The sequence below is a fragment of the Chrysochloris asiatica genome, unplaced genomic scaffold (assembly GCF_000296735.1).
Source record: "Chrysochloris asiatica unplaced genomic scaffold, ChrAsi1.0 scaffold00035, whole genome shotgun sequence".
Taxonomy (NCBI): domain Eukaryota; kingdom Metazoa; phylum Chordata; class Mammalia; order Afrosoricida; family Chrysochloridae; genus Chrysochloris; species Chrysochloris asiatica.
Window position 1 is genome coordinate 7,619,146 of NW_006408553.1, and position 19,157 is coordinate 7,638,302.

General features: G+C 41.3%; 1 protein-coding gene across 1 annotated transcript in view; it reads left to right on the forward strand.

Annotated features, from left to right (window-relative positions):
* ANK1 (ankyrin 1, erythrocytic) overlaps positions 1-19,157 on the forward strand; it is a 111,745-nt gene that overhangs the window by 72,250 nt on the left and 20,338 nt on the right. The window contains exons 17-20 of the mRNA XM_006859985.1: positions 3,390-3,587; positions 10,653-10,751; positions 13,522-13,620; positions 13,864-13,962. Coding sequence (XP_006860047.1) covers positions 3,390-3,587; positions 10,653-10,751; positions 13,522-13,620; positions 13,864-13,962 — 495 coding nt within the window. The remainder of the gene's footprint in view (positions 1-3,389; positions 3,588-10,652; positions 10,752-13,521; positions 13,621-13,863; positions 13,963-19,157) is intronic.

Sequence of the window (19,157 nt, forward strand, 5' to 3'; positions counted from 1 at the left end):
GACCAAGTGGCCAGAACTCCTGATTATCCTTCCATGAATGTACTACAGATGGCTCCAGCTACTGTCCTTGAAAGAGTCCCAGTGACACACCAGTTAAGCATTCACTGCTAACCAAAAGGTTGATGGCTAAAACTCACTCAGTGGCTCAGCTCCCATAAAGATACAGCCTAAAAACCCCAGGGGGCAGTTCTGATCTGTCACATAGGGTGACTGTGAGCCAATGGATTTGGCAGTGCCCAACAAAAACAACACTGTCCCAGTTACATGTAATCAATGTCTGCTCTGGGCCAGGCACTGGCCAGGTACTTCACTGCCCCGCTGTCTCATCCTGACAACATTGAGCACACAGACACTCTATAAGCTTGTCTCAGAGCCCTCACTCCCTGCCCAAGGTCACACCGCCTGAGGTGGTACGACAGGCAGGAAGGAGCCCAGGCTCTCCACCTCCAGATCCCAAATGTGATCCATTACTGGTGCACATCTCTCCCCTTGCCTCTTTTTAGATACAGTACAAAATCGTTTTGTTCAGTTCACTTTATTATAATCAAAATGCCAATCCTGTCACATGGATCCAGCAGACAAAGGGGGAGGGGAGTCTGATGTTTTCTGGTCATTAAAATTAAAGAGGAACACAAGAGTGATTTACATGATTCTTCAAAGAGAATACTTTTTTTTATTCAACTTAATTCTTAGAGAAAATTACAACTTTTCATTTTCCCATAAAAATCAATTTTACAAACTGGCCCTGTCCTATGCTGTAAAAATGGGATTTTACTGTTCTGTGCCTCTTTTTTTCACCTTACTTTCCCTTACCCTGGCAGAATCAGAGGTGTTGGCTTCCACAGTAAGACAGAGACTGTCAGGGAGAGAATTCGGTCCTCAGGGATGCCCAGAGGAATGCTGGGTAGGGTGGAGAAACCCCTTACTATAACTTACTATAAACTACATATTAGGTAGCCATCTACCCAGAAAGTCCTGCCCAGAGGCCCTTTGGCCTGGCCTTCCCCTTGGCCTTGAGTGCGTGCTCTAGGGCCTTGCCATTCAAAGTACAGTCTATGGGCCAACAGCATCATTTGGGAGCCTATTGGTTGGTTGGTTATGTGCTGTGGAGTCAGTTCCAAAGTGACCCTGTACAGGGTTACCGAGGCTGTAAATCTTAATGGGAGCAGAAACCTCATCTTTCTCCCACGGAGCTGCTGGTAGTTTTGAACTGCTGACCTTGAGGTTCGCAACCCGATTCATAACAACTACACTACCAGAGCTCCTTAGGGAGCCTATTAGAAATATTTAATCTTGGGCCCTGCTAAATCAGGTGTTTTTTTAATAACAAGATCCCAGGTGATTTGTATACAGGTATACCTCACTGGACTTTGAAACACAAGGTCAGCAATTCACTCCCACAAGCTGCTCCTCGGAAACCTTATACAGGGTCACTCTGAATCAGAACCAACAGCACTTAACAACAATATTTTAGGTCACTGCACTTCACAGATAGTGTTCTTTGTTTTTTACAAATTGGAGCTTTGTGCCACCACCCTTCAGTGAGCAAGTCCATTGATGCCAATTTTCCAGCAGCATGTGCTTAACTCATGTCTCTGTGTCACATTTTGGTAATGCACACAATATCTCAGATGTGTTCCCTCCTAGTGCTCTTGCACACCTAATAGACTGTAGGATAGTGTGAGTAGAACTTTTGCATGCACTGGGAAACCATTCGTGTGACTCCCTTTTTTGTGATATTTGCTTGATTGATCTAGAACCACACTCGCAATATCTCCTAGGTTTGCCTGTACACATTGTCATCTGAAAAGCACTGTTCTAGGTGAAGGAACTCAGGATGTGGAATCAGAAGACCAGGGTTGGATTATCTGTTGTTGTACTTACTAAATGATATCAAATAGGACATTTAGTGGGATAATACTAAAATGCTTGACTCTGAGTGCAAATGGTTAATGTGCTTTGCTGTTAACCAAAAGCTGGTGGTTTGAGTTTACCTAGAGGCACCTCAGAAGAAATGCCTGGCAATCTACTTCTGAAAAATCAGCCATTAGAAACCCTGTGGAGCACACAAGGGGTCACTGTGAGTCAGAATTGACTTGAGGACAGCTGGTGGAGGTGGGGTTTTTTTGGGGGGGTTTATTTACTTACCTTATGTAGTTGCAGTGAAGTTCAAAAGGGAGAATATAAGTGAAAAGGATTTTTTTAAATGAAGACCAAAGTAGCTAGTGTGTAGACTGTTGTTACCTCTCTGTAATAGAATAAGAAACTTGTCCAGAATACAAATCCTTAGACTGCCTCCTTCATTGAGAAAGTCTTGCAAACTCCCTACCCTGCGCCACCCCCCCCCAAACACATCAGCTGAATAAACAGTGCACGGTGCATAGCTTATTTACTTTTGAGCCAAACTCTTTACTCTTATAATGAATGGTCTTCAAACCAGTAACCCACAGATCATGTTCAAAGCAGCACTGTAAAACCAGGATACAAGAGTTTATTATTTTTATGCCTTAATTTTGGAAACCATTTTCATGTATATTGCATATCTGATCCACATCCACAAATTTGAGAAATGAACAAGTAGATGTTACTATCCACTTTTGTTGTTGTCAAGTACCATCGAGTCTATTCTGACCCATAGCGACCCTGTAGAGGGTTTCCAAAGAGCAACTAGTGAGCTTGAACCACCGATCTTGCAGTTCAAATGACTTTGCAGTCTGACGCACTAGCCCACAGTGCCACACCAGAACTCTACTATCCACTTTTAAGGGGGGTTTAAAAAGCAAAAGGAAGCCAAGATTGTTAAATATTTTGCCTCAAGCCCATAACCAGTTAAGTAAGGGAGGAACCAGGCCTGATCCTCATGTGTTCAAGCCTCATACCCAGTTTGTACCCCTTTACACCATGCTGCCTTTATGCAAGCCAGGCCAGAGGGGAACAGGTGGCCCAATTGCTCAGGGAGAGAAGAATAGTGAACCCTTTCTTTTATGAAATGGCTGAGGACTTTTCTGATTGTTATTGTAGAACGAGGTAATTTACTTGCTTACCTAGCTTTCTTCTGGCTGGTCTATAGGCTGCCTAGTTGATTTCTAGATTTTCTTGACAGAGCACTTCCTGCCCATTGGTTTGTTCAAGTGTGATAACAGAAAATAGAGTCAAGAAAGAGAAAGGAACAAGACATTTCTGGCTATGGGAGCCTTGAGAGCTATCTCCTAGTCAAATAGATTTTATTTGTTTGTTTGTTTACTTAAATTGCTTTTCTGGGTGACACCAGCTCTGCTCAGTGTGCTCCGCTCATCCGAGCAGATGAAGATTTGAAAGTTAAGGCATGAGCCCATATTGTTAGCTTAGCATTCCTGTAAGCAGTAATGGGGTGGTTTCCTTTATTTCAGAATGGCTACACTCCTTTGCACATCGCTGCCAAGCAGAACCAGATGGAAGTTGCCCGCAGCCTGCTGCAGTATGGGGGGTCAACAAATGCGGAGTCGGTACAAGGAGTGACACCTCTCCACCTGGCTGCCCAGGAGGGTCATGCAGAAATGGTTACTCTACTCCTTTCCAGACAAGCCAGGGGCAACCTGGGGAACAAGGTAAATGTGGCATCTTCTGATTTGCCCTGTGGTCTCAGTGATGTGTGATTGTTAGCTAACTAGATATGCTACCTGAATATTGAACACCTGCCATGTGTCCAGGTTCTGGGTTAGGTAATGATATATATGTGTGCGGGTGCATGTGTGTATGCATGTGTATGTTTGTGTATGTAATCCCTACAACAACCCCGTGCACGTTTTAGCTCTGTTTTATAAATAAGGAAACTAATTCAAACTCAGTCCCAAGGTTGCAATGTCCCAACCTAATTTGTAGTACAATTTAGGACAGACCCCAAGCCTATCTGATACCAAAGCCTTTGCTGATTCTGCTACACCATTCTGTCTTTCCAAATAGATTGACAAGAATCTGCAAAGAAGATCAATATTAAAGCATACAACACTTTCCAAAATATAGGCCAGTATCTATATTCAGATATGAGTTAATTTGGCCCCAAAAAAATGATTTTCTGTGGGAGAAGATATTTTTTTTTCATTGGAGAAGAATTCAATCCATGTCACAGAATTGTCCATATAGAAATGGTTAGACTGGTGTATGTTTTGCTGTGTATATTCTCAACAATAGCCCAAACTTGGTGTAGTAGTCACTCTCTATTCCTTACCTCCTTACCACTTGTCTTAGGCTAGGGTTTCTAGAGAAGCAAAACCAGTGAAACATATACATGTATATATTGGCTCCTGGTATGGTGCTGTGGGTTAGTTAATATGCTGGACTGCAAGGTCAACTTGAACTGCAAGGTCAGCTGTCCAAGCTCACCAGCCACTCCTCAGAAATCCTATACAGAGTCACTATGAGTCAGAACCGACTCTACAGCACTAAACAACATAGAAAGAAAACTTTATTATCAAGAAAATGGCTTATAATTGTAGAGTCCCAGGTTCCCAGCAGAAGAGATAACGTCCCTTTCACATGTCCATTATATTGGAAGCAGGCCTTCAATTGATTGGCTACTCATAACCACTTATCAGAGCCAACCATGCCTGAATTAGGTTTCATCACCATGGGAATAAGCACATCTCAACTGATAAACCTTTGGAAATCCTGACCTGGTCGAGTTGACTCAGAACTTAAACCATTATAGTCCACCCTTCTCACCTCAAAACATATAAACTATATGCATAATCTCTAAATAAATAAAATTGTAGAGTCATACTTACACCGAGCATGATATAATTAAAACACATACAACTGAAAACACACTGGCCCAATTTATATCTTATATGTTACAAATGAGCAAAGCCAAATTATTTGATACACAGATACAAACAAAACAAAGAAATATATATTCATTTAAATGTCCAAAGGGAACACTCTGCAAGCCAGCCTCCTGCTTGTAAGCACACAGCCTTATTCCGTCCATGGGCCTTGAGTCCATACCTGCTCTGTCTTTCCATGCCACCACCTCTGCTGCTGTCTCTGCTGTTGCTGCTTTTCCAGGAAGGGATCCCACACTCCACTCATACGCCTCCTTAATGATGGTCCTGGGATCTTCTGTTCTTTAAATGAAAGATAACTACTCCCCGCTTCTAGTTACACATCTTCTACAATTATACTTTTGACAATCACAATTAATCCTACTAACAGTCACAACTGAAATCATAAAATCCTATCAGCATCATCCCCCTTTTATCAGACCCATCTGGAAAAGAAGAAAACTAGTCAGTGGGGATTCTCTCTTGTCCCCTCATTCTAAAACAAAGTGCACCCATGAAAGCGTGTAAGGCAGTCACTTCATGCCTTTATTTGTAGCCCCCCCCCCCCATTTTTGATAGCCAATGTCTAAATTGCCCATCCCCATCAACCCAGTCCTGGTGTGATGCTGTGGGTTAAGGCACTTGACTGTAAGGTCAGCAGTTCCAAGGAAACCCCTACAGAGTCCCTATGAGTCGAAACTGACTTGATGGCAGTTAACAACAACATAACAACAACAATCAATACAGTACACTGAGGAGACAAGTATATTCCTTGATATAAAAAAGCTCCATTCCTATAGGAATTTTGAGCAGTTGCATTCATAAGCAAAAGTCCAGTCCAACAAATTATAGCAATTGACACTTGCTAAGAGTATCAATTATGGACAACATTGCGAAGTATGAGCATTCTGAAACACTTAATTGTGCTCATGAGGAATCTGTACCTGGACCAAGAAGCAGTTGTTCAAACAGAACATGGGAACACTGAATGGTTTAAAATTTTAAAAGGTGTTCAACAAGGTTGTACTCTTTCACCGTACTGATTCAACCTGTATGCTGAGCAAATAATACGAGAAGCTGGGTTCTGTGAAGGAAAACGTGGCATCAGGATTGGAGGAAGACTCATTAACAACCTGCAATATGCAGGTGATACAACCTTGCTTGCTGAAAGTGAAGAGGACTTAAAACACTTACTGATGAAGATCAAAGAGCACAGCCTTTAGTATGGATTACATCTCAATGTCAAGAAAACAAAAATCCTCACCACTGGACCAGTAAACAACATTCTTATCAATGGAGAAAAGATTGAAGTTTTCAAGGACTTTAGTCTTCTTGGATCAACTATCAACACTCAAGGAAGCAGTAGTCAAGAAATCAAACGACGTATTGCATTAGGCAAATCTGCTGCACAAGACCTTTTTAAAGTGTTGAAGAGCAAACATGTCAGCTTGAGGACTAAGGTGCACCTGACCCAAGTCATGGTATTTTCAATAACCTCATATGCATGTGAAAGCTGGACAGTGAATAAGGAAGACCGTAGAAGAATTGATGCTTTTGATTTATGATGTTGGAGGAGAATATTGAAAATGCCATGGGTGTTGGAGGAGAATATTGAAAGTGCCACAAGAACCAACAGATCTGTGTTGGAGGAAGTGCAGCCAGAGTGCTCCTTGGAGGCCAAGATAGCCAAACTTTGTCTCTCATATTTCAGACATATTGTCAGGAGGGACCAGTCGCTGGAGAAGGATATCATGTTTGGTAAGGTGTAGGGTCAGAGAAAAAGAGGAAGACTACCAATGAGATGGATTATCCAAGTGGCAGCATCGATGGACTCAAGTGTGGCAACAGTGGTGAGGTTGGACCAGGATCGGGCAGTGTTTTCGTTCTGCTGTGGGTCGCTATGGGTTGGTACCTACTTGATGGCACCTAACAACAACAACAACAAGAGTGTCAAATATCTTTATTAATTGGTCAGATTCTGGTCAGCTCAACCCTAGTCACCCAAGCCAGATCAAATGGGTACCAGCTACAAGTTTGGGAGTTCACAAACACCTCCCTGCACTTCAAATCAGCTGCCCCTTCACTCTCAGCCCTAGCTCCCATGAGTCAGGTCAGTGCCCATGGGCTCAGAAGTTCACACAATTCCCTAAATTTCAGACTAGCCAGCTCCTAATATCTCAAAGTCAATGGGTGCCAATAGAACATGTCCAAACTCAGCCCATGTCTTCATTGCTTCATTTCCCCCAGTGCTACTCATACATAGATAGACCCAGCTGGCTACCAGAAAGCATCCCTTTTACTTTTAGTCCTAAAAGGAGGTTTTCTTTGATTGGCAGACTTTCCTTGCCTTGATGCCTCCAACTCAAAACACACAACAGGTTTTTTTCTCTGCTTGAATCTCCAGTTCTCCCAGCAGTTCTGGGTTGGTCTGCATGTCTTTTCAAAATGCCAACTCTGAAGGTTCTGGGTGGGGCTCAGGATTCCACTTAAGGCACCATACTCTACAAAGGCTTAAAGCAAAAAGTCAATTTTATCCAGGCAAATTTTAACTCCCCTTTTAGACAATCCCTTCAAGGAGCTCTGGTAGCATTTGTTGTTGTTGTTGTTAGGTGTCATTGAGTCGGTATTGACCCATAGCGACCTTATGCACAGCAGAACAAAACTTATGGGCCAACCTCATTACTGTTGCCACTCTTGAGTCCATCAATGCTGCCACTTGGCCAATCCGTCTTGTTGGGGGGGTCTTCCTCTTTTCCTTTTTTTGAACAATATGTCCAAAGTATGAGAGATGAAGTCTGGTAGCATAGTGGTTATGAATCTGGTTGCAAACCATAAGGTCAGCAGTTTGAAACTACCAGCTGTTCTGCGGGAGAAAGATGAGGCTTTCTGCTCCTGTAAAGATTTACAGCCTCGGAAACTCTGTTCAGGTCCACTATGGGTCGGAACTGACTCGACGGCACTTAACAACAGCATCAAGTATAGGGCAAAGGCAGACTTAAAAGGTCTGTGTAATCATCACACCCAGTATTCACTTCTATCACACATGTGTGTCTATTTTACAATTGTTGTTAAGTGCCATCAAGTTTGTTCTGATCCTTAGTGACCCTGTATAGATGATTTCCAAGGAGCGACTGGTAAGCTTAAACCACCAACCTTGCTGATCAAACCAACTTTGCAGTCCAGTGCATCAACCTACAGCACCACACCAGGACTCCCTTTTTAAAAATATGCAGGAGAAACCAATATCCATAAGGCAGTCAAACACATAGACCCTATAAAAACACTCAAGTTCAATCTTTTCCTTTACCTAGGACTAAACCTTTCATATGCATATGGCCTTGGGCCTCTGGCAAGGTGGATTCCAGTAGGCCCTGGCCACAGATCAGCTATTTTTTTTTTAACCAGAGTGGCATCAGCTCCAGGCAACTCCAGAAGCTTTGGCTCTCCCCTCCACTTAAGTATTTTATCCCATCCCCCTTTGTTCTTTGTTACAAAACCTCATAATTTCATAGGTCTGGAGCCATTGCTATGAATCCTGTACACAGTGCCAACTGCTTAAACCAAGTGGGGAGCATGTCTGACTTCACAAGAGGGAAAAAGGACCAAACTCAAAATCAGTCCAAGGCTGATTCCTAGGAAGTGGAGGTCAGACATGCCTCTACAGATATCAGTGCCTTTAAAATTAGTCAGACTTGGGAACCAATGTAGAAAACTCATCCTTGTGATTTTGTTTCTTTAGAACCTCACTCTCTCAGTACCACATATCTTAGGTCAGGTTTTCTAGAGAAGCAAAACTATGAAACTTATATGTGTAAATATATAGAAAGAAGATTATTATCAAGAAAATGGCTTACAATTGCAGAGTCCCAGGTCCCCAGAGGAAGAGACAGAGTCCCTTCCACGTGTCAATTCAATTGGGAGCATGCCATACCCCCAAGGAAGCATCCCTTCAGTTGATTGGCTACTTAGAGCCGGTCATTACAGAGCCAATCATGCCTGTATTAGGTTTCATCAGCTTGGGAATATACACATCTCAACTGCTAAAGCTCTGGAAATCCTGGCTTAGTAGATTTGACACAGAGCCCTAACCATCACACACCCACACCCTTCCTCTGCCCCAGCCCCTAGCAACCACTAATCTTTCAAATTCTGTGGATTCGCCTCTTCTGGACATTTCTTATTATACTATATGGAAAACCACTTCTTTAGATGCTAAATGGATATAACACTATTTAAGAAAGGCAAGCATTAAAGGTAACTTCACATTTCTTCAAACCTTAAGATCCATGGCTCGCTTTACACTGGTTAGACAGTTGACCCCCAAGGAGAGAACAGTCATAGTAGCATCACTATATTTCTTAGAAGTCTGAGTTTCTTGGTTGTGCCTTTTAATGCCAGCTGGCACAGTGGTTGAAGTACTCAGTTACCAACCCAAAGATCAGCAGTTGGAACCCACTAGCTGCTCCTCAGGAGAAAGATATGCTCCTGTAAAGATAGACAGCCTTGAAAACCTGGGGCACTTCTGCTTTGTGCTACAGAATTTATGAGATGGAATTGACTTGATGGCTGTGGGTTTCAGTGATACATAGGAAAAGAATAATGATAGACCAATTCTTTGTACTGGAGATAGGCTCACTCATCCATACACCACTCTCACATGGCCGATTATTCCAAGAATTGGTCCAGGTGGCCAACAGACCTGTGACCAACACAATTGCAGACTATGCTCACTGCAGCCATCCCCACGTGCCTGGCCAGAGCTCTCCTGAGTGACTCTTCCTGAGCCTCTGATCTGCCTGGGGAATGTGTAAAGGATAGAGAAGGGCACACAGTCACTGTTAAGTGACAGGACCTGCTCCCTACCTTCTGAACTGCAGAGAAATTGGAGCTCTGTTTGTCCCAGGATTCATAAAATATATTGAGATAGGGTGCAAGGAAGAGAAGACTTTTCTAGCATCTTTGTTTGAGCATCCACATACCAAACAAGATCTTTAATACACTGATATCCTCATAAGAAAGCTATGTTGAGAAGTCCAAGAATAGGATGTTTTCATTCCCAGCAAGCTCCTCTGTCCTCCTTACAGCACACCCTTGGCTGTGATATGATAATAATGGTGGTGGTGGTGTGCCATCAAGTCGATTCCAACTCATAGCAACCCTGTATAAGGTTTCTAAGGCTGTAAATATTTATGAGATCAAAAAATCTCATCTTTCTCCTGTTGACTACCTGGTGGACTTGAACTACTGATCTTTAGCTTAGCAGCCCAACATGTAACCTACTACATTACTTGTGATAATAATACGCTACATTTAAATGGCGCACGGTGCATTCAAAGTACTTTCACCTAGACTATCTCAACTGTTCCTTTGCTTTGCCTTTGAGATAGGTCAGTAATAACCCCCAGTTTCTAGATAAGGAAACCAAAATTCACCTAGAATCATGGAAATGGGGAATGTTACAGTTGGAAGGTATCTTAAAGTGTATCTAGTTTAGACACTAGGCGGATGGCCCTCCACCTGTTTGTGTAAATAAAGTTTTTTTGGAACACAGTCATGCCCATCATGTGTTGGTCGTAATTGTTTTCTCATTACTATGGGAGAGTTTGACAGTTGCAACAGAGACACAAAGACTAAACTATCGGCTGTTTGTCCCTTTATAGAAAAAGTTGCTGCCTCCTATTCTAGTTTAACCATCTCTTTTGTTAGACAAGTATATTTATTGAGACTCAGAACAAGAAGAGTTTCGCCCAAGGTCAAATAGCTCATTGGTGGCTACAAAGCTCCCTCAGAATGTTTGTTATGGCCTGGAATTCTGTACTGAGTATAAGGTGATGAACATCTTTTTCTTTACAGAGTGGACTCACTCCCCTCCATCTGGTCGCACAAAAAGGACACTTTCCAGTGGCGGACGTGCTGATCAAACACGGTGTCACAGTGGATGCCACCACCAGGGTAAGACAGGGTCTGTGTGTGGGTCCCCACCCTGCCTCCTCTCCCACCCCTACATGTCTCCCACCCCTACAGTCATCTCCATTTGCACTCCACACACTTCAGACGGGTCTCTTCCACAGAGCTGTGAATGCAGTGGTGCGTTTTCCCCTGCTTCTCCTTGGTATTGAGAGTGGAGTTTGCAAAAAAAAACATCTTAATGATCTCACTGTTCTGTTGGGAATTTTAAACCATTTGATAGACCTTTCCACCTCTATAGTGAAAAATTAATGGGAAGGACTGTTTGATCATGATTTCATAATAACATTCAATAATATTAAAATGCTAGATTTATCTGGAGTCCCACAAAAACGCAGTCCCTGTTATTTAAGCATTTAGCTCAATTCAGTTCAACTTTCTTTGAAACTCCTGTCTGTGCAAGGAACTCTGAGAGGTGATGGGTAATTGTAGACAACACACAGTGGTACCTGCCCTCAAGGCATTTGAGTTGAGTGTGGAAGAGACAGGAATAAGCAGTGACTTGTGATAGCTGGTAAACAGAGCAACTGTCCCACCTGGAGCATAAAGAGAAGAGAGTGTTTCCATTTGATGGGCTAAAGGAGACTTCATAGATGTAGTCTTTTCACAGCAAGGCAATTATGTCATTGTATTCAAAGGAAAGGGCAATGTTATTTGAAAAGTCTCCCTGAGGAAAAGACTAGAAGCTGTTTTTCAGCCCTAAATGTCTGCAGCTCCAACAGGAATCTGCTTAGGGCCTCGAATGTTCTGGTTCTTTGAGGATTCTCTAATAGGTCCAGTCTAGTCTTTTTGGATCTGGAGCATTAGAACTGCCTTGAGGATCCCAGAACCATCTTGTATGTGAAGGTCCAGCTTACATTGTTTCTGGAACCTAACACCCACTTCCAAGGATTACTTAGAACCAAAGAACTTGGAGTTCCTCGGCTTGCTTCCCCCAGGGAATAGCAAAAGAGCAAACAGGACAGAATCCTACAAAATTAGGTCTTTAAAAGAATAAATACCCAAAGCCCACTCCTTGATTCCCAACAATGTTCAATTTTTATAAACTCTATTTCAGCTAAGTAACTCAGACAACCTTTTGGTGTTCTCTACTGGCCTTGTGGGTTAATGCGCCAGACTGCAAAGCTTTTTGAACTGCAAGGTCAGCAGTTTAAGCTCACCAGCTGCTCCTTGGAAACCCTATACAGGGTTGCTGTGGGTCGGAGTCTACTCATCAGTACTTAACAACAACAACAGTAGCATTGCAAGGAGCCCTGGTGGTGCAAAAGTCTAAGTGCTTCTAACCAAAAGTCGGTGGTTCGAACCCACCAGCCTGTCCACAGAAAAAAAGAAATTACAGTCAGGAAAACCCTATGGGGCAGTTCTACTCTGTCAAGTGGAGTCGTTATGAGTTATAATAGACTCCACAGCACCAACAATAGCATTTATCTTTTAGGCGTAACAAGTCTGCTGTTGTTAGAATCAACAATCTCCATGCTCTGATCAGTCCTCATTTCAGCCTTCACAGCCAGTGAGGGCTTGATAGCTCGTCCCTTCTTCTTTAACTCATCATACTTGGCTTCTGTAGCAGCCTGTCCTGGTTTCCTCCCACATCTTTGTGGCTCTCTCACAGTCTGACTCTCAATGTTTGGGAACACTGATGGAACCCTTGGAGTCCTGGTGTGGTGCTACGAGTTAATGCTCTGGGCTGCAAGGTCAGTCTGAATTGCAAGGCTGGTTGTTCAAGCTCACCAGTCACTCCTCGGAAACCCTATACAGAATCATTATGGGTCAGAACCGACTCAACATTTAACAACAACAACAGTGGGACCCCTAGAGTCCTGATGTGGCACTGTAGGATAAGCACTGGACTGCAAAGTGAATTTGAACCACAAGGTCAGCGGTTCAAACCCACCAGCCACTCCTCAGAAACCCTATACAGGGTTGCTATGAGTCAGAACTGATTCGACAATTGTTAACAACAATAGAAACTGTATACTGGGTCACTGTGAGTTGGAACCGACTCAACGGCACTTAACAAGTGTTGCCTGGAGTCCCTGTGTGGCACTATAGGATAAGCACTAGACTACTAACTGCAAGGTCTGTGGTTCAAATCCACCAGCCACTCTTCAAAAACCCTATAATGGGTGGCTATGAGTCGGAACTGACTTGCTGCACTTAGCAACTAAAAAAAGTATTTCTTGATAGTGCTGTAAGTTAGGAATTGAACTGCTACCCACAAGCTCGTGGTTCAAACTCACCAGTAGTTCCATGGCAAAAAGCTGAAGCTGTCTGTTCTCTTAAAGGTTTACAGTCTTAGAAACCCTTAAAGTGTCTCTAGGAGTCAGAATCAACTCAGTGGTGTTGAGCTTTTTTGGTTTGAAGTATTGTTTCAGTACTTGGACCTAGATTTTTTTTCTCTCATTCTTCTCCAAGGTTCTTCCATGTGCTGATAGCTTCCAGATTTACTTATCCAGTCTAGACCTCTCCACAGAGTTCAATATCAGTTTTCCAACTGATTGCTTGACACATACTATCTTTCAAGCATCTCAAACGTCATTTATCTGGAACTGAACCCTGTATCTTCTCAGGCCCATGATATCTGATGGTAGCAGCAATACAGCTTATAGCAGCTGACAACCTTCCAAAAACTTGTTCTGTCCAGTCTCTTTTAATTAAGTACTTTTGTAAGGATTTCATTAATGCACAATCTATAAAGACTCTTGGTCTGCCCAGAAGCCTTGTTATCCATCTCTTCTCATTTCTTGCTTTTTAGATGGGATACACACCTCTCCATGTGGCCAGTCATTATGGAAATATCAAGCTGGTGAAGTTTCTGCTACAGCACCAGGCCGATGTCAATGCCAAGACCAAGGTACAAGGATGCCTTAGACCTGACTCTTCGACTGATGCTTCTGGAGGGCTACATTAGGACATAGCCACAAGCTGTTCTGGGCACACTTGGGGCTCTGACACAATTTTAAACTTGGATCCCCAAAGAAGAAATTAAAAAATGCATTTTTTAATGTCATGTGCAATAGGTGGATAAGCTCTGTAGCATGTGGGAAGTTCTTTCTCTTGTAGTTATCCTTAACAAAATGTCTACCTCACTTTATAGCTAGGATACAGCCCCTTGCACCAGGCAGCTCAACAAGGACATACAGACATTGTGACTCTTCTTCTAAAAAATGGTGCTTCCCCAAACGAGGTCAGCTCGGTGAGTACCAACTAGTTTTCTTTCTTCAGAATATTGATCTCCGTGGGCAGCCTTATGAGACTTCTAATAACCATAAAAGGTCCTCTGGATGTAAAACAAATTACTTGGATTATACTTCCAGATTGGCCAGCCATTAGTTCAGTCTGTCTTTATGGCACTATATATAGGACCTTGGTGGGGCTGCAGAACCATAAAGTCACAGCTTTATGGTACCCAAGGGCATGGCGGTGTGATCAGTTTTTCTTTCTGGCTAACTAACTGAAGTATCATTTGTTTACTTTTAGTTTTGTTTAAATCTTCTTGTTGAATCCCTTTTTAAATTCCATATGACTGATTCAAGTGTGGTACAAATGAACAAAATTCAACATCTTGGGTTGGTTCTTGATCTTCTGGGTCCTGAGGATTATGCTTACCAACATCCATGATCATTGTCCAATATGAATTTTCTCACCTTAAAGTGTGGAGGCTTTGTTAGATTACCCCCAGCTTGGAAAGCTTCCAGCTTGGAAAGCTCATCTGTGGACCCTTGATTGTAGATGTGGGTGCTGAAAGTATAACTGTGGAGAGGGCTGAATGGAGCGTCTGGCAGGTTTTAGCACTACAGAACTTTTCTTTAAAAAGCCTCAATGTCAATGTATTTTCATATAGCTCTTTCTCTTAACCACTACTTGTCTTCTCATACTGTGATTGCTTGTCTGTTGCTATGATGCTGGAAACTATGCCCTTCAGGTTGGAAAGCACTCAAAATACAACTGGGGAAGAGCTGTCAAAATGGAGGCATCCTTAATGATGTGGCTACAATAAAGCATTTGAGACTTTTTTTTTTGCTGGTGTGGCACAACTTACCATGAGAAAAAAACAGATGCAAACATCCATTAGTAACCATAATGTATATAGTATGAATTGGAAATCATAAAAAATAAAATGAAATGCATAAAAATCAATATCCTTGGCATTAGTGATCTGAAATGTACTGGCATTGGTCATTTTGAATCAGTCATGTGGTCTACTTTGCAAGGAATGACAAATTGAAGAGGAATAGCAGTGCATTCATTGTCAAAAAAACATTTCAAGATCTGTAGTGAAATACAACATTGTCAATGATGTGATAATACCCATACACCTAGTAGGAAGACCAGTTAATAGGACTATCAAATAAATGTGTGCTTCAAAAACTAATGCCAAAGATTTACAAATTGAAAGTTTTTACCATCTTCTTCAGTTTGAAATTGATCAAGCATGCAGTGAAGATACATTGATAATTACTAATGAATGGAATGTGAAAGTTGGAAACAAAGGATTGGAAAATATGGAAAGTTGGAAAATATGGCCTTGGTGATAGAAACAAGACTAAATAAAGATCACGTGACAGATGTTTTCAAGACCAACCATTTTTTCATTGCAAATTTGTTTCCTTAACAACATATATGACTAGAAAACCTATGGACATCACTGTATGGAATGTGTAAAAATCTAATCAATTACATTTGTGGAAAGAGATTATGAAGAAGCCCAACATCATCAGTCAAAACAAGGCTGGGGACCAACTATGGAACAGACCTTCTATTGCTCAGATCCAAATTTGATTTAAAGCTGAAGAAAATTAAAACAAGTCTATGAGATCCAAAGTGTGACCTTGAGTATATTCCACCTGAGTTTAGAGACCATTTCAGAATAGAATTGACACCCTGAACATTAATCACTGAAGACCAGACAAGTTGTGGGATGACTTCAAGGACATCATATCTCAAGAAAGCAAAAGGTCATTTAAAAGACAAGAAAGAAATAAAAGACCAAAATGGGCATCAGAAGACACTCTGAAACTTACTCTTGACCATTGGGTATCTAAAGCAGATGGAAAAAATTATGAAAGCAGAAAATTTCCAAGGGCAATTTGAGAAGACAAAGTAGAGCATTATCGTGAAATGTGCAAAGACCTGGAGCTAGAAAACCAAAAAGAATGATCACAATCAGTATTTCTCTAGCAGAAAGAAGTAAAGAAGAAATCCAAGCCTCAAGTTGCAATATTGAAGAATTTTATGGGCAATAGATTGAACGATGCCAGAAACATCAAAAGAACATGAAAGTAAAACACACATTCACTGCACCTAATAGAATTAGTCGGTGTTCAGTTGGTTTCAGGAGGTAGCATATGATCAAGAACTGGTGTTATTAAACTTCTGTCCAAGCTGCACTGAAAGCACTGGCAAAAAAACAACAACAACAAAAGTCCAGGAATTGACAAAATAGCAAGTGCAATATTTCAGAACAAACTAATGCAGTGCTGGAAGCGCTCATTGTCTATGCCAAGAAATTTGGAAGACAACTATTTGGCCAACTGACTAGAAGAGATCCATGCCCATACCAAAGAAAGGTTACTCAATGGGATCCAGAAATTATTAAACAATATCATTAATATCTCATACAAGTAAAATTTTGCTCAGGATCATTACAAAGTGGTCACAGCAGTACATCAATAGGAATCTGCCAGAAACTTAAGCCAGATTCAGAAGAGGACGTGAAACAAGGAGTAACACTGTTGATGCCAGACAGATCTTGGCTGAAATCAGAGAAAACCAGAAAGATATTTACTTGTGCTTTATTGGTTATGTAAAAGCATTCAACTGTGTGAATTATAACAAGCTATGGATAACATTGCAAAGAATGGAAATCTCAGAACATTTCATTGTACTCATGATGATTCTGTATATAGACCAAAAGGCATGGAGCGATAGAGTAGCTGAGGACTCTAGACTCATGGAAAGAGAAAGGCTGTGTGCTTGCATCCAGGAGGCAGGCTTGCAGAATGTGCCCTTTGGTTGTTTAAATGATTATATATTCCTGAGTGTTTTTGTGTACATCAAAAAAAAAGAAAAAAAAACAGGGAAAAGAAGCAAATACTGTTGAATGATGATGCACGGCAGATATTGTAATCAGTGCAATGAAACAATGAGTATAAAACCAATGTTCTCCCATGTAAACTATCACTCAAGTCACAATAAAAGCTTGAAAAAAAAAGGCAGTCATTATAACAGAGCAAGAGGATACTGAGTAGTTTTAAATCAGGAAAAGTGTACACCAGGATTGTATCCTTTCATTATACTTAATCTATCTGGATGATGAACAAATAATCCAAGAAAACGGATTATATGAACATATCATTAGGATTGAAGGAAAGTTCAATAGTCAGTGACAACCTGCGATATGCAAATGATACAATCTTGCTTGCTGAGAGCAAAGAGGACTTGAAGCACTTACTGATGAAGATCAAAGAGTACAAGTTACAATATGGACTACACTTCAACATAAAGAAAACCAAATACCTCATCACTGGACCACTAAGCAACATGATAAACAGAGAAAAGATTGAACTTGTCAAGAATTTCAAGAATTTAATTTACTTTTATCTATAATCAACACTCATGGAACAGCAGTCAAGAAATCAAATGATACATTACATTGTCAAATCTGCTGCAAAAGACCTCTTTAAAGTGTTAAAAAGCAAAGATGTCATTTTGAGGACAAAAAAAGCGTGCATGACCTAAGCCATGGTCTTTTCAATCATCTCATATGTGCAAACACTGGGCAGTGAACAAGGAAGATCAAAGAAAAATTGATGCAATTGAATTATGGCGTTGGTGGGAAGTGTTGAATATACCATGGACTGCCAAAAAGTGAACAAATCTGTCTTGGAAGAAGTACAGCCAGAATGCTCCTTAGAAGTGAGGATGGAAAGACTTGACCTCATACACTTTGAACATGTTATTGGTTGGACCAATTCTTAGAGAAGGACATCACGCTTGGTAAAGAGGGTCAGCGAGAAATAGGAAGACTCTGAACAAGATGGAGTGATATAGTGGCTGCAACAATAGGCTCAAATAACAAGGATTGTGAGGATGGTGTCAAACCAGGCAGTGTTTTGTTCTGTTCTACATAGGGTTATTAAGGAGCCCTGGTTGCATAGTGGATTATGAGTTCTACATAGGGTTATTAAGGAGCCCTGGTTGCATAGTGGATTATGAGTTCTACATAGGGTTATTAAGGAGCCCTGGTTGCATGGTGGATTATGAGTTCTACATAGGGTTATTAAGGAGCCCTGGTTGCATAGTGGATTATGAATTCTACATAGGGTTATTAAGGAGCCCTGGTTGCATAGTGGATTATGAGTTGGGTTACTAACTGCAAGGTCAAGATTATGAGTTGGGTTGCTAACTGCAAGGTCAAGAGAAAGATGAGACTTTCTGTTCCCAAACAGATTTACAGCCTCAGAAACCCTATACAGAGTTGCTATGAGTCAGAACCAACTCCCTGGCACACAACCACATAGGGTCATTATGAGTGGGAACCAAATTAATGGCACCTAAGAACAGTTTTCTCTTAAAATCAAAATATGAAATATACCCCAATCCTAGTTTTGGTTACTTGTGGGTTTTGATTGGCTTGATAGCCATTAATTGAAGTATGTGAATTATATTAATTATCTTAATGAGGGAAGTGGTAGTTCAGTGGTAGATTTCTCACCTTTCATGGGTGGGGGGAGACCTGGATCCAGTTCCAGGCCAGTGAGTATCATGTGGATCCACTACCCATCTGTCAGTTTGCCTGTTGCTGTGATGCTAAACAGATTGCAGCAAAGTTTCTAGTCTAAAAGACTAGAAAGAAAGATCTGGCAAGTACTTCTGAAAATCAGTGTAAACTCTTTATCACAATAGTCTGATGCCATTGAGCAAGGAGCCATCAGGAGTCACAGACCAACCCAAGAGCAGCTAACAATAGTTCTCAGTGTACTGACACCCAGAGAATGGATCTTTGGAAGGAGCATTGTTTTACACTCTTTTAGTCTTACCCCCTCACCCCCCAAAAAATAAGATCTTTTTTTTTTTTTTTTATGGCTTACAAATTGCATACAATTTTATGGAAAACAAAACAAAACAAAACCCAAAACCCAACTTTTATTACAATGCAGTCCAAATGTTAGCAACCAAAGATTTATGAAAATATTTCCATTGAAATAATTTTTTAAAAATTCCTAATGCTATGGATCATTCCCTTCTAAACAGAATTGGCAGAGCTGCTCTCAAACTCACATAAGAGTATTCCACACAACACTCTCAGAATTCAGATTTATTGATTTCCTCCATATTGACTTTAAAAATGATTTGAAGCTGACTGCAAGAAAAGGAACCGGTGATTTT